At 36.2% G+C, this 16,420-nt stretch overlaps 1 protein-coding gene across 1 annotated transcript; it reads left to right on the forward strand.

Annotated features, from left to right (window-relative positions):
* Positions 1 to 4,618: 4,618 nt before the first annotated feature.
* On the forward strand, positions 4,619 to 13,950 carry LOC105210677 (proteasome-associated protein ECM29 homolog). The gene is made up of 21 exons (XM_011181769.3): positions 4,619 to 4,778; positions 4,883 to 5,013; positions 5,081 to 5,313; positions 5,476 to 5,722; positions 5,796 to 6,199; positions 6,264 to 6,740; positions 6,794 to 7,067; positions 7,120 to 7,297; positions 7,357 to 7,550; positions 7,609 to 7,774; positions 8,311 to 8,469; positions 8,540 to 8,910; positions 9,460 to 9,574; positions 9,640 to 9,823; positions 9,887 to 10,395; positions 10,983 to 11,098; positions 11,643 to 11,987; positions 12,072 to 12,188; positions 12,269 to 12,409; positions 12,482 to 13,547; positions 13,605 to 13,950. Exons 1-21 carry the CDS (start codon positions 4,751 to 4,753, stop codon positions 13,820 to 13,822), a joined length of 5,673 nt encoding a protein of 1,890 aa, XP_011180071.1. The 5' UTR covers positions 4,619 to 4,750; the 3' UTR covers positions 13,823 to 13,950.
* Positions 13,951 to 16,420: the final 2,470 nt, after the last annotated feature.

Genomic DNA, 16,420 nt, shown 5'->3' on the forward strand with positions numbered 1-16,420 from the left:
ATATGTTTGCACCGTTATTTGTGCGCTTAAACCCCAGCGAGCAGCTATAATAATGCTTGCAAGACCACAAAGTGTAACAAAAAGCAACAAGTAAGCTTTGCCGCAGCAGCAGCGCGAGGGGTACGTCAGCAGCGGCAGACGTAAAAGGCCATGAAGGCTACGTACAAGCATGAAAAAAATATATGTAAGCTACACAAATAACGAGCACAAGCACGAGTCAAGGCAGATTTAAAAACACACACATATGTACATATATATATATATATATATATATATGTATTTTTATACGTTGTATGCACACAGGTCGCCTTTGCCGCAGGCTGGATTGCTGCAGAGGTGGGCCGAATCGCACAACAAGTGTACAAGCAAACACTGCAATGCTGTCAATATAAAAAAAAAACCAAAATGTTATATATAAAATACATATATACATATGTATATATGCAACAATACTTACATGTACAACGCTTATACTCGTATCGCCGTGGAACGGTTCGTTTCGCCTTTACGCTACCAAGTAAAGTACAGGCAAGTACTACACAAAAAAAAAGAAACCCTATGGACTACATTCTCAGGGCTAGGTTAGGTGACGAGCCGAGCTCAACAAGGCCAGTGGATTGTTGGCAGCGCTAAACTGAGCGCAGAGCGAATGCGGCGAATTTGAGAAGGAGACACACACGCTGAGCTTAAAATGACGCATAAAAAGTTGCAGACAACAAGTACGCGCCCTGCGTGATAAGAAAAGCGTGTTTCAAGAGAGAGGGGTGGCGGGAGCGCATGCTGGAATTTCGTGCAGTTGAAAGCAACTAGGCAACAGCCCAACTTTCGTTGAGTTCAGCCAGCAGCGCACGACCCGAGCAATTGTTGGCGTCGCAGCTCAAAGGTCGCTGCTGGTGAGCGCCAAACGGTTCTGCACAAACTGAAACGGTTTGGAAAAAAGCGCTGATAGCGCGAAAAGTGAAGACCACTGATTATATACATATACATATAAATACAAATATGGGATGGTGAGTGTGAGTGTGAGTGTGTGTACGTCGCGTCAAAAAACGTTGCATTGCGTACGAAAAGTTGCAGATACAAGTATATATAATAGTACAACACTATGTACATATTTATATATTCCTACTTATACAAACGTTATAGTACTTATGCTGTTGCTTTCCTTTTCGCTGTCGCCGCTGTGTGTGTGTGTGTGTGTGAACAGTCCTTTTTTTAATTGTTCTATGTAGTTTGTACATATTGATATGTTTGTAGGCATGCGTGCATCAAGGTCCAATTCTGCAATTTTGTTTAATAATAGTTTGGAGTGTATGAAAAAGCGAGGTTAGCTTTATTTTTAGTAACTAACTTAATACAGTTTTTATTTAAGATAATTTAGGTTAAGTTTTCAAAAAAAATATAGGGTTTTATTTTTAATTTAAATATATTTTTTTTTCTTGGAATTAGATATAATTTATATTTTTAATTATACTTGCAAACTTTTTAAAAACTTCTTTAATTTTTAAATATTTTTGCAAATTGAAATTAATTATGTTTTATTTTTTATATTTTCTTTTTTTAAATTAGTTATGCTTTATATTATTTATTATACTTGTTCAAATTAATTTTTATATTTGTCATAATTATATTTTTTATTATAAGCCAAATAATATTTTATTTATATTTTTTATAAAAGTTATTTATTTTTTATACAAAATAAAATTATTATTATTTTTTTCATTAACTCAGACTTCCATAACTCGGAGTCTCTCTAAGATGAAGTTTTTTGTGGATAATGGTGATTCGAGTTAGGGAAGTTCATCTGTAGATAGCATTCTATTTCTATAAAAAATATATGTTTATACTCTCGCAACCTGTTGCACAGTTTTTTTTGTTTTGTTCACATAACGGTTGTATGTGTCACGAGTGGAGTTGAAATCCTGATGTCTGTCCGTCCGTCTGTCCGTCTGTCCGTCTGTCCGTGCAAGCGATAACTTGAGTAAAAATTAAGAAAGCTTAATGAAACTTGGAACACATTTTCCTTGGCACCCTGAGGAGGTTGCTTTCGGTCCACTGCCACGCCCACAAAATGGCGAAAACAGAAAACCTATACAGTGTCATAACTAAGCCATAAATAAAGTTATGAAAATAAAATTTGGAACATAGGATCGCATTAGGCAGGGGCACATTTGGATGTAATGATGTGGAAAAGTGGGCGTGACACTGCCCCCAAATAGGTTTTTTGTATATATATTGCAAACCAATAAAGCTATATAAACCAAACCAGTCGTTTCTTTTAGCCGTTCCCTTATACAGTCCAAAAATTAATGAAATCGGATAATAACCACGCCCACCTCCCATACAAAGGTTAGGTTGAAAATGACTAAAAGTGGGTTAACTCACTAACGAGAAACGTCAGAAACACCAAATTTTACATAAGAAATGGCAGAAGGAAGCTGCACTGAGATTTTTTTACAAAATGGAAAATGGGCGTGGCGTCGCCCACTTATGGGTCAAAAACCATATCTCAAGAATTACTCGACCGATTTCAATGAAATTCGGTATATAACACTTTATTGCCGCCCTGATGACACGGGTGGATTATGGGCGATATTGGTTTACAAGTACGTCTACTTCCCATATAACTCAATTTTGAATCCTTCTGATTCGTTTACTTTATAATACGTATATACATTAGGAAGAAATGAAGATAGCGAAATAAAACTTTACACAAATACTGTATATGATCCGTGGCATCACTTGTGGAAAAATTGTCAAAATCGGACCATGACTTTTCAAGGGCCCTGATATCGATCATGAAGAACTCAGTGCCTAAGGGTAATTTTTCACCGGAAATATAGGTAAATTTCTCAGATATTTTAATGCATTTGATTTCATCAGAATTTTTTTCTTATAACAGTTTGTCTATGTACCAAAAATGGTTAAAATCGGGTCATAACTTCCTTCAGATGATAGATTATAAGTAATATAAAATTAAGTGAGCGTATAGTCTTCGATATATTGTATCTTGGTGATGAAAAGGAATGAAATCGATTCAGGAATTACCTCAGTCCCCATTTCCTTATTATGATAATTTTCGTTATTCTATTGAATATTATTCGACGAATATATGGGTCGAATTGTGTTATCTTTATAAAATTACGTCAATAAATTGCGAGAGTATAAAATGTTCGGTTGCACCCGAACTTAGCCGTTTCTTACTCGTTTATAATTATTGTTAATTTTATTAATTAATTTTTAATATTTCACTTTTTAACTAAAATGTTTTTTAGTACATATTTATATTATTAATGCCAAATATTATGAATTTATTTTTGTATAATATTTGTAGAAAACTCTACTTAATAATAACAAGAAATAATTAATAAAAAACATAATTTTTGTTAACTTTTCTTAATACATTTTAATATTAAAGATATCATTTATATATTTTAATAACGTTTATTTTTGTAATTTTTATTTTAAAGTAAGTTTAAATTGAGTAAAATTCTAATTAATTTGTATTATTTTACTTTTTCATCAAAATTATTTTATTTTATTTATATTATTAAATTTTGTATCAATTATTTCAGATAATATGTATTTATATTTTGTATAACATTTATAGTAAAACTCTATTTTTTGTATTTATTCTTATTTTTCGTATTTCTTAATTCAATACTAATTATTAAGTTTTTCCCTATTTTTTTAATTTAATTGTTGTTTTCTTTTTCAATTTAACATCTCATTCACTCCATTATATTTTCAATAAATAAATAATCTTCACACATAAATCACATACTGCATTTTCGTTTATTTACTTGCAACTTCTCCTTGACGAATCCTGTTTAACTTACAAACACATTTACATATAGTCACCACACACGCGCACAAAGTCACACAGCCGAATTTTCTATTTTTAAAAGCGAGCACAGCATTTAAAGGGGTGCGTCTTTCCGGGGAAGCGCAGACTATTCTTTTGTTGCTGTTGTTGTCTTATAGCGAGTCTGCCATTGCGTATGATTGTTGATTATTGTTGGAATATCGATAAAACTTTATTTGCAATTTACCGCAATAGAGAATATGCACTGCACGCTACGCGCTCAAGGCAAATGCGCTCATGAACACGTCGTTTATGACTACAGGCAGACAGCTGTAATGGCATATGGTCGTAAAATGGATTATTAAATTTTATTTATTATTTATTCATATTAAATTTTAATTTAATAGGTTAATTTATTCAGAGATACATCGTTACTGAACACATAATTCTGAGCCTGGGTAAGGTGCTTCAACAGCTGATCCGTCATATGGTAACTAGTTAGAGCTTTCATTAATTGCTTATAAAAATATTGAAATATGAAATTTTAATGAAATATCTCGATTTCATGTATCAGACTCTATAACATCGTAATATTTTATTTTTTTATTAACTTTATTACCAATAAAATATGTTCGGAGTATATTTTGTTATGGTAAAATGAAAAAGAAGTGTCAAAAATATCTTATTTGTTATCCACAATTGTAAAACAAATTTTACAATATATTTGTTGTAATTTCAAACAAATATTTGCAATGAGAACATTTCCTAAATATTATTATTAACTAATCTATTGTGATTATCTATTGTGAATGCTCTAACAGCAAAAAGAAGTTTTCGCAAATGTTCCAATAAGAAACATCATATGTTCATTTGTGATCACAACAAAAAAAACGTAAACTGAAGAATATTTGACAGCGAACAGTTAGAAGAAAGCATAAAACAAAAAAAATGTCATCAACACCAGCTGAAGAAATTGGTAAAAAATCGCATTATAATTAATTTTAAATTATATAAAAATTAGCAAATTGTTGGAGCGTGTACACCATGACTAATTATATATTTTACTTGTCTGCTTTGTAGAATTGTTGGAGCGTGTGTTACTGCGTTTGGGTTGTGCCGACAGTGATGAAAAGTTGGAGGCAATTGTGGGTCGCTTTTTGACACCGGTCATATTGAAGATCTCCTCACCGCATGATGCAGTGCGCACAAAGGTCTGTACAATAAACACTGAATTTACTTTAAAAGCTTGCCTAATTGGACTTTCTTGGGATATCGTAGGTCGTTGAAGTGCTGACTCATATTAAGCGACGCGTTACTTCACGTCCATTGGTGCAAATACCAGTGGAAGCGCTTTTAGATCAATACTCCAATGCTGGCAATTCACCATTTTTGCTTAATTTTGCTATTATTTTCATAACAATGGGGTTTCCGCGTCTAAGCATTGAACAACAGAGCGCTTTGGTGCCTAAAGTGCTAGTGTGTGAAGAAAAGCTGGAAAATTATCGTGATAAGTTAGTATCTGTTTGGTTATGAATAAGTTTAGACTAACTTTGAGCTAATTGGATTGAATTTTAATTAAAAAATTATGGAGATGATTTTAAATTCAATAATTAATAACTGTCTGGCATTTTCATTACTATTTATTACTTTAAAATTTGTTTGCTTTCACATAGACTCTTCATGCTCGTACTACCGATTTTGGGTGATATCAAATTACCAGATGATCCAGCACGCGTGAATGAAGTTTTGAAGTTGGACGACAAGCCCACAGTACGCAAGAATTTTCTACAATTATTGCAAGACGTTCTTCTGCTACCCTATGGCGTCACACAAGAGCAAGATGTGCTACCACCTGGCATGAGTTTTTATTCATTTAAACGCGCTGCTGTTTGCAATTGGAAGGCTGAAGAGTTGGAGAAGGTTTGAAACAAAAATATATATATGTTAAATAACTGTATTATAATTCTTTTATTATTTTTAATTACCGCTCTAGATTAAGAAAGGCATAGTACGCTTGATTTGCGCTGGTCTCTTTAAGGACGTCGAATCGTTTATCTTATTGGTTTTGGCCTCCTCAGATACACGTTTCAGCGTGGCAACACCAGCTATTGCCGAGCTGAGCAAAGTGTGCACAGCAATTGATTTCGCCGATCCACATGTGACCGCGCCACTATATACGCTCTTCTGTGGCAACAACAGTCAAGATGCTGAACGCAAGACAGCGCCATGCTGTGCACGCGTGCGACAAAAACTACTACAATACTTGATTAGATGTCGTGGTAAGGGCATCAATACGCCCAAAGGCATACAAGTCATATTCGAGGGACTCTTCGGCGAGAATACAAATCAGAAATGCAAAGTGTTGGCACTGCAATTCGCTGAGAATCTTATTAAAGAGTTAGTGTTTATAATGGTTGCTGGATGTATACAACAATTTATATATATTTTTTATTTTTTTCAGTGGTCCAATTGCTATTGTCTCCAAAGTGGCGAAAGTATTACTTACTGGTTTAATTAAAGTCAGTGGTCGTGAATCGAACGAACCGCATGATGTGCAAAACGCTGCACTCTCGGCGCTCGCACAATTGGCACGCACCTGTCCGGAGGTGATAAATCAGGATTTAAAAGTGGTTTTGGCATTTTTCAATCATTTGGCCAATGCAACACCAGATATACAATCATCCATACGTGATGCATTGGTCGCCATGGCGCCGTCATTTGCTTGGAAGTCACAGAAGACGACCGAACAGGAGGAGGAAACGCTCGAGGAGAATGTGCAGTTAAGTGGCCAACAACATTTGCTATTGGCCATGCTTTCGGATAATGTGGAATCAAAGCAGCAGATCGTGCAGAATGCCACAAGCGTATTTCTCACCACTTGCTATCCTGAATATTATGCGCCAGCGCGTGTACTATTGCTGCTCATCGCAGGCGAGCGGTAAGCTAAGCACTTTTTATTGTTTGTTATATGATATATATTTTTCTTGTTAGTAATCACTTGCATGACACCGTCACCACTTATCTGTATGGCGTTTCGAAGAAGGATCATGTGGACTACAATCTAATCTACTCTGTGGAATATGTGGAACAACCAAAGGATACTTTCAATCAATTATCAACTGAACGCCGTCCGATTGTGTTGCCGAGCTTTAAAAGCATCATGCAACATGTTAGCCAAATGGCCGAGAGACGTTTGTTGAAGAACTATGGTTGCGAGTCTATTAGCAATGTCAAGCTGGCTTTCAGTCAAACTGTCTACGAGGAGGTAAATTTTTTGTTTTTGCTTGAAGTCATTTTTTACATTTGTTTTTATATAGATATTAGATTACTTGCGCATTTGTCTTTGGTACTCGGCTGGTGCACGTGCCGCACCAGGCGATGAGAAGGCGGCAGCCAAATTAAAGGCTTATATAGCAGAGAACTATGAAGAGAGCGAACAGAATGAGCTGCACCAATATGTGCAGTTTGTTAAGCGTTATGTTGAGGCCAAACGAAGTGAGTAGCAAGCGACAAGTATGTGTAAATATTATTTTTATTAATTCATACTTTTACAGCCGAGGTGAATTTGCTCTGTCTATACGATTTACTCAATGTTGCACCTGAGTTGCTGACCGCATCGCACATGCATCTGCTAACACCATTATCGAATTCCTTGAAAGATGTTTCGGAGACAATGCGCGCTCATGTGGCTCAGGTCTATGGCATACTCTTGGCGCATGGCTGCAAGGATAAGGAGTTTGACTCACAAGTAACTGAAGACCGAAATATTTGTAAAAATATTTTAAACAAATAGTGTTGCTTTACAGATCAGTGAATGTCTCAGAGAGCTTCCACAGAAGTCTCTCGAGAACAAACATGGTTGGATGCTGGTTTTAGGACACGCCTTCAGCCGTAAAATCTCATTGTTGAAGGGCACAACAGCTAAGCAATTGAACGAGTGGGACGTTTTCGTTAATACTGTGAAAGTTATAGGTAAGTAATGAGAGAGAAAAAAATTATAAAAAGTATTAGAAAAAATTTAAAAGAAAATATTAAAAAAAAACATAAAAAAATATCAAAATGAAATAATATAAAAAAATTATAAAGCAAATATTGAAATAAAATTTTTACAAAAAAATAATAAAAAAATAAAAACAGGAAAAAGAATAAAGATATTATAAAAAAAAGTATTGAAAAGTAAAAAGTATTAAAAAAATATGAAAGAAAATTATTATAAAAAATTTAACAATCAATATTTTAATAATAATAAAAAAAATATTTATTAAAATAAAAAATATAATAGAAAAATATTAAAAAAATATTTCCTAAAAAAATAAAAAAAAATAACTTAAAAAAAATTATATAATGAATAAAAAAATTAAAGAAAAATGACCTGAAAACTAAAAAAAAAATTTTTTAAAGTAATTAAAATAATATTCATTTTTTTTTTAATATTAAAAGAAAATTTAAAACAATTTAAAAAAATATGCTATATAATAAAAATTAACTCCATATAATTTTTTTCACAGTTAAAATGATGCACGAATCACAGTGGCTGCTAGTTGCTGCCGCCGTCAAGTGTATTTCGATGATCGGCAAAATGGCCATCATACCGAATGTTGAAGTGGAGATACTAGTGCCCGTGGCGGGCGATAAAAATGACGATGACGATAATATTGAATATGAGAGTAAGTTAAGACACACCTATGCTCATTTTGCTGAAAAAATATTTTTTTTTCTAATTTTACCATTCAACAGCGGCTAAAGCTTCAACGAAACTACTCATTTATCATGATATTTACACTTTATTGCGCAATGTTTCGGTGCGCGCACGCGTACGTGAAGATGCCGCACGTTGTCTCGGCTATTTGGCCATTGGTGATGGTGAATTCTTTACACAACGTAATTTGGATAAATTTTTGGCGATTATTAAGACACAAAAGGATGTTGCTTTGAATATAGCCATTTCGGAAGCTATGGTGGCCACTCTAAATGGTTATGATATAAATGCTAGCGATGAGTTTGCTAACAAGCATAAGAGTAATCCGTATTGTAATGATGAAATGTTTGAGAAATTTATGATGTCGTTGGTGCGTTTGGTGCCAGAGCCGAATGTGCATTCGAGACAGGTAAGTTAAGCTTTTAAAGTATAATTTTTGGTTGTTGATGTTGTTGTGTTCTTATAGAGAAAAGCTAACGTTATAAAAGGCAAAAAACCGAAAAAAATATATTCACCACTCGTGGTTAATTTCTGTATTGACAAATTTTATTGAATTTTTCACCTTTCACCATTTTTATCCGATTGTCCTGAATTAATTTTAAAGTACGAACCATTCTGCATAAAAAGTTTAACTCACCACACGTGGTGAAAACTTTTAAATTGCGGTTTTTCCGTTGTAATACCTATTCTGTAAGACTGCTCTTTACGCAATACATAATTTATTCACCACTCGTGGTGAAAATTTTTATTATTATGCTTTGATAGAGAAAGCTTTTGTCAATTATAAAGCGGTTGTTATTTTAATTTTTTCAGCTAATTTTTACTTTTCTTGTATAATTTAATTATTTTATTTAATTTTTTTAATATTTGTCAATTATAAAGCGGTTGTTATTTTAATTTTTTCAGCTAATTTTTACTTTTCTTGTATAATTTAATTATTTTAATTTTTCCTACACAGGCCTCCTCTGTTTGGCTATTGGCTTTGATTAAAAACTGCAGTCATCGGCCTGCTGTGCTCAAAAATAAAGAAATCTTGCAATTTGCATTCACTGAACTACTCTCCGATGACAGCGGTAGGTTCTCATAACCTATAAACCTCAGTTTGACATCTGATATTTAATTATTTTGTCCGTTATAGAATTTGTGCAAGACGTCGCCTCACGTGGTTTAGGACTTGTGTACTCACTTTCTGATAGCAATAGTCAAAATGATTTAGCCAATTCGCTCTTGAATCAACTGATCGGCGGTAAGCGACAAGTGAATAAAGTCAGCGAAGATACCGAGCTCTTTGCCGAAGGCATGCTCGGCAAAACACCAACTGGGTAAGACATATTTTAACAAAGAATTCTCTAACTAATTCACAAATAAATACTTTAACCTCACAGCGGCAACATAACTACCTACAAGGAACTCTGTTCGCTCGCTTCCGATCTCAATCAACCCGAAATGGTCTATCAATTCATGCAATTAGCCAATCACAATGCCGCTTGGACCAGTAAATTGGGTGCTGCTTTCGGTTTGAAATCTATTAGCGCTGATTCGAAAGCCAAAATGCAACCCTATCTCGGCAAAATCATACCGCGCCTGTATCGCTACAAATACGATCCAACACCGAAAATACAAAATTCAATGATTTCCATTTGGGATTCGGTTGTCAGTGATCCGAAGGAGTCTGTGGAGAAGTATTATTGGGAGATTTTGAGAGAAATATTGGACAATTTAACCTTCACCGAGTGGCGTGTGCGCATCGCTTGTTGTTTGGCGGTGCGTGATTTGCTCAAACGTCCGAATGGTTTGCGCTTGCGCAGTGATGAAAGGAAATTGGATGCCATTCGTCAGAGTAAGGCTGAAAATGAGCAGAATAAAAGTGCTGGCGGCACAGCTATGGAAGTGGGTAAGTTTCACAGACACGCTCACTTGTCATATAATTAAATTTCGCCTTTTTAGTGGTTAATTAAATTATTCAGAAAGATATTCATAAAAAATGAGTATCCCATGTTAGTTTGGTATGCTTGATATAAGATTTAAAAAATGGGGATAACCGTAATATATATTTCTCTTTCCCCCTATATACTATCTGTATATAGTAACGGGATTTGATATCAAAAATGAATGAAATCGGTGTTTTTCTACACCTAGCCACCATATAAGGAATATAAGGATCACGATACTTCCGGTTTACCATTCATCATAAAGTTTATATATTATCGGATTATATTTGAGGTTCTACAGTAGAATTTAGTGAGTATGTTATTCATACCATATCTTCGCCTAGTTCCCTTTTAACAAAAATAATTATCTCTATATTTCCGGTTGACCTTATTTCGTATATTTCGGTATTTTACATCATTATAAATTTATCATACCCTCCATATTTTTCTCTCATCTATCTTCCGAAATATGCGAGAGCGTTTAAAATTGGGTTCCGCTCGAAGTTCGAGTATATATTATTTAATAATAATTTCACCTTGTACTTGCCAGATGAAATACCCGAACCGGAACTGCAGGAGTTGTGGGCTCAACTGTTTCGCGTCATGGACGACATACATGAGGGCACGCGTTTGGCAGCACAAGGATCCGTTATGTTTTTGAGCAAAGTGAGTTGGAAGTTTTCTACTTGAAATTCTTTAAATTTTTATCTCTTGAATGAATGTATTTTTTAATAAAAATTTATTATATTTTTTATTCAAAAACTATTTTTTTTTATTTATTTTAATTTTTACTTTTTTCGATTTTTCATTTAAATTTTTTACTTTATTTTTTTCATAATTTATTTATATTTTTATTTTGTTTTAATTTTTTTGTAGAAACTGTATTTTTTATTTTATATAATTATTTTAATTTTTATTTTATTTTCTTTAATTTAAAATTTAAAATTTTAGTTTAAGTAAATTTTTTTACAAAAAAAAAAATAGTTTAACTTATTATTATTATTTTATATTTGTATATGTTTTAAAAATATTTCTTTTAATTTGTTTAGTTTAAATTTTTTTTAATTATTTAATTTTTTTTCTTTTTTAATTCATTTTTATTTTATTTTTTTTTTATAATTTTTAATTAAAATATTTTTTGAACATTTTTTTGTATATTATATTTTTAATTTCAAAAATTTATTTCACGTATTTTCACCTTCTACTTCAGCTCTGCGTCTCAGCCGCCTCATCCAATCACGGCAAATCCGGTCTGGCTGTGGCCTCTTCCATTTTACCGCTACTACTACAGACTGGCGTTACACATACCGTCGCCGATATACGTAAAATCAGTATTCGTACAATTTCGGAAATGATCGACTCATCGGGTTCATTAATTGCGCCACATTTACCCATGTTGATACCGTGTCTACTGAAGGCCACCGGTGAGGTGGAAAACTCGAAGTTATCATATTTATCAACACGCCTGGGTGCCGATAATGAGGCACAAGAAGCTGTGGACACAGTGCGCGCTGAGGCCGCTAAATCGCATCACACCATGGAATCGATATCGAAGGTGACCTTGAGCTTTTGTGTAATGTAATAAATGTTTTCATAATGTTTATTATCTCTCTCTCTCCCTTTCTCTCTCCCACTGCAGTGCATGCGTTATATAGATTACAAAGTGCTTGAAGAGATGACCCCCAGTGTTTTGGAGTTGATCAAAACGAATATTATTTTAGGCACGAAGATTGCTTGCGCGCATTTCGTTTGTTTGGTGGGTTTCGAATTTGATTTATTGTATATTTTTTTAATATTTTTTTATTTATATTTTATTGAATTTACGAAAAATTGCAGATAAGCATACGTGTTGGCAAAGAAATGTCGCCGCTTGTCGGAAAATATCTCGCTGCATGCTTTGTGGGCCTGAAAGATCACAATGCAACCGTGCGCAAATACTACGCGAATGCGGTGGGCCATTTGGTGGGCATAGCAAAGGTGATTTAGACTTAAAAAAATAATGTTATATTTTTATTATACAAACTAACTGTTTTACTTATACATATATAGGAGAAGTCAATTAAGAATCTCTTCGTCAAGCTCGATGAACTCTACATGGAGAATTCCGGCAATCGTTCGGTGCCACTCGCCATACAAGCGATTAATAAGCGCCACAATGATTTGCTCAAGGACTACCTAGACGATGTCTTGCCGCTGGCGTTCTTCGCTAAGCACGAGGAACCCAACGATGAAAACAAATCGAATATTGAGCTGTGGAAGGAGTTGTGGAATGAGATTAGTCCCGGCGATGCCGGCATACGTATGAATTTGCATGTGATCATACCGAAGCTGGAGAAATCGCTGGATGAGGCCAGCTGGCTGCGTAAGACACAAGCCGGCAATGCCATACACACGATTGCTATGCGTCTCAGCGGCACCATAGAGGCGGAGCAGCGCCTGCGTTTAATCAATCTGCTGCTCGGCGAGTTGCAAGGCCGCACATTCAAGGGTAAGGAGCGGCTGTTACAAGCGTTGGCCGCTTTGTGCAAGGGACTCGATCGTCATCATGAGATTAACGCACGCATAGTGGATGCTGCGATGCGTGAATGCCGCAAAGAGGAGCCGCAATATCGCACGTTGGCGCTGCAAGCGTTGGGCGATATACTGGAAGAGCTGGAGGTGGATCGTTTCGAGGAGGTTTACAATCTGATCTGGTACTTGCTGGAGGAGAAGGAGTTGCGTAAGGAGGAGAGTGAAGGGGTTGGCGAGAAGACACTCACCGCCGATGAGCGCAATAAACGCGCCACCATTTTCAATAAACTCAAGGAGACTGTCTGCGAGACTTTGGGCAAGTCATGGCCCAAGCATGGCGTCGAAACGCAGTATAAATATCAGTTGCAGTTCGTCGAGCGCTGCTTGTTGTGTCTGCGCAGCAGCACACGTCCCGTTCAGGTGAGCTTATTGGGCGCGCTAAGCAAGTTTGTGGAGCGTTTGTGCGTGTTTGCGAGCGATAGTGCACCGCCCGCGCTGGAGGGCAATCAAGAGAAGAAGGTGAAGGTGGACAATTGTGAGGCGCGTGATATGATTGTGGAGAAAATCTGCAATCAAGTGCTATCGGCGGTGATTTATGCATCGGGTGCGTATAACAAAGTGAAGAAATATTAAAATTATAATGTTATATCTTTATTTTTAGGTCTGCCACACACCGGCCTCAAGAAGGAATCTCTCAATATTGTATTAGTGCTCATTAAACGCTTAACAGATGCCAAAGACAAGAAGAATCTAACGCTGGTGAAGAGCGCTTTCGAAGAGAATTTGGCGAATTTCCAAAAGGATCCAACACCTGAAGTACGCTGTCGCGTCAACGATATTGAGGAGAAATTCAGCAAGTTCACTTTCAAGGACGATTGAAATACTGTTTGAAGCTGCTAAAATTAACAGTTGACGTCACAAATACTTAAAATACGCATGCATCTAAAAATATAAAAACACAGACGTGATTTGAATTAATAAAAATAAAAAGATTAATAAAAAAGGAAGTGGGCTTTTCATTTTAGCTGATGTTTCCTCTTAATTCTTATGCTCTCGCAACAAAGTTGCTAAAGAGATTATTATAGTTTTGTTCACATAACGGTTGGTTCTAAGTCCTAAAACTAAACGAGTTAGATATATAGGGTTATATATATCAAAATGATCAGGATAACGCGTAAAGTTCAAATCCGGATGTCTATCTGTCCGTCCGTCCGTGCAAGCTGTAACTTGAGTAAAAACTGCGATATCTTGATGAAACTTGGAAGACGTATTCCTTGGCACCATAAGAAGGTTAAGTTCGAAGATGGCCGTAATGGGACCACTGCCACGCCCACAAAATGGCAATAACCGAAAAAATATAAAGAGAAAATATATACTAAGCCATAAATTAAACTTTGAAGTAAAATTTGGTATGAAGAATAGCACTATGAAGGGGCGTATGTGTATGTAATTTTTTTGGGGAAGTGAGCGTGGCCCCGCCCGCCCTACTAAAATTTTTGATAAATACTAAAGCTATGTCAAGGAAATTTTCTAGAGTCTTTTATTTTAGATACTACCTTATACAGTCCAAAAATGGAGGAAATCGGATTATAACCACGTCCACCTCCCATACAAAAGTTATATTGAAAACTACTAAAAATGCTTTAATTCAGTAAGGAAACCCAGAAGCCTTAAATTTCATTATAAAGATGGTACAGAAGTGCTGCACTCAAAATGGTATACAAAATTTTAAATGGGGGTGGTTCCGCCCACTTATGGGTAAAAAACCATTTATCCGAAACTACTCGACCAATTTCAATGAAATTCGGTTCATAATATCTTCCTAGCTTTCCAATAATATGTTGTGAAAATAGTCCAAATCGGTTCACAACCACGCCTATTTCGCATATACCAGAACTTTGAAGTCGGTCTGAATAGTTTACTTTACAATATATAAGTTAAACACCGTTTTTTGGGGTTATGTCAAAAGCCTGGTGTGACGGGGTTAAATGGAACTCGGATTCAGCGACCCCAAAAACATAAGGTATACATAGTAAAACCCACATGTCAGAAAAAAATTTTTTTGTGTGACTGTGTAACCGTTAACTCTTATAATTCATAACATACCATTCCAAACAGGGTAACATTGTCGAAAAGACAGCTTATAACTGGATAAAAGCCGTGTCAATTTCGGTACCGCAGAACGGACTGTAGTAGATGGACTGGGTCCATTGCAGACATTGAGCTCGGGTTGCATAGCGAAACTAGAGTCCCCTTGCGCAATTTCGCTCTGGATACTGTAGGAAGGTTAAGTCCTATTTATTCGGTCTAGACTCCGAATCCAATATATGTTCTACATGCAAAGAGTCTCTCATTGCGACTAACCACCTCTGAGAACGCCCAATTAACCTAATTTATATACTACCCCTTCCGTTCTGGTCCGACCCCGTCGAAAAAGTCCGTTTCCAGTGTCATCAGGGTTAGATGACTCCGATGACAATTAATTTATGATTACCACTTTAACCAGGGTCAGCAACAATAAACGACAAAACTCGGTCAACAGTCGCTCTACTAACCCAGAGTTCCTATTAAGACGAAGTTTGAATCTTTAAACTACGGTTATCATTATTCCTAAATGTATGTATGTGATTGGCGTTGCAACCGTTTAGCCGGTTATAGCCGAATCGACGATAGTGCGCCACCTGTCTCTCTCCTTCGCAGCTCGGCGCCAGTTGGAGATCCCAAGTGTAACCAGGTCGCTCTCCACCTGGTCCCTCCAACGGAGTGGAGGCCTTCCCCTTCCTCGGCTTCCTCCGGCGGGTACTGCATCGAACACTTTCAGGGCTGGAGTGTTTTCGTCCATTCGGACAACATGACCTAGCCAGCGTAGCCGCTGTCTTTTTATTCGCTGAACTATGTCAATGTCGTCGTATAACTCGTACAGCTCATCGTTCCATCGTCTGCGGTATTCGCCGTTGCCAATGTTCTGAGGACCATAAATCTTGCGCAAAATTTTCCTCTCGAAAACTCCTAGTGTCGTCTCATCTGATGTTGACATCGTCCAAGCTTCTGCACCGTAAAGCAGGACGGGAATGATAAGCGACTTGTAGAGCTTGATTTTGGTTCGTCGAGAGAGAACTTTACTGTTCAATTGCCTACTCAGTCCAAAGTAGCACCTGTTGGCAAGAGTTATTCTGCGCTGGATTTCGAGGCTGACATTGTTCGTGTTGTTGATGCTGGTTCCCAGGTATACGAAATTATCTACGACCTCGAAGTTATGACTGTCAACAGTGACGTGGGAGCCAAGACGCGAATGCGCCGACTGTTTGTTTGATGACAGGAGATATTTCGTCTTGTCCTCATTCACCTCCAGACCCATTTGCTTCGCCTCCTTATCCATGCGGGAAAAAGCAGAACAAACGGCGCGGTTGTTGCTTCCGATGATATCAATATCATCGGCGTACGCCAGGAGCTGTACACTCTTGTAGAAGATTGTAC

This window comes from Zeugodacus cucurbitae, chromosome 6 (genome assembly GCF_028554725.1).
Source record: "Zeugodacus cucurbitae isolate PBARC_wt_2022May chromosome 6, idZeuCucr1.2, whole genome shotgun sequence".
Lineage (NCBI taxonomy): Eukaryota > Metazoa > Arthropoda > Insecta > Diptera > Tephritidae > Zeugodacus > Zeugodacus cucurbitae.

Bases quoted from the DNA above. Each gene is read 5' to 3' on its own strand.
- LOC105210677 (XM_011181769.3), top strand. From the start codon at position 4,751: ATGTCATCAACACCAGCTGAAGAAATTG. The intron at 7,551-7,608 runs GTAACTGAAGAC...GTTGCTTTACAG, and splicing joins ATAAGGAGTTTGACTCACAA to ATCAGTGAATGTCTCAGAGA. The intron at 9,824-9,886 runs GTAAGACATATT...TTAACCTCACAG, and splicing joins CTCGGCAAAACACCAACTGG to CGGCAACATAACTACCTACA.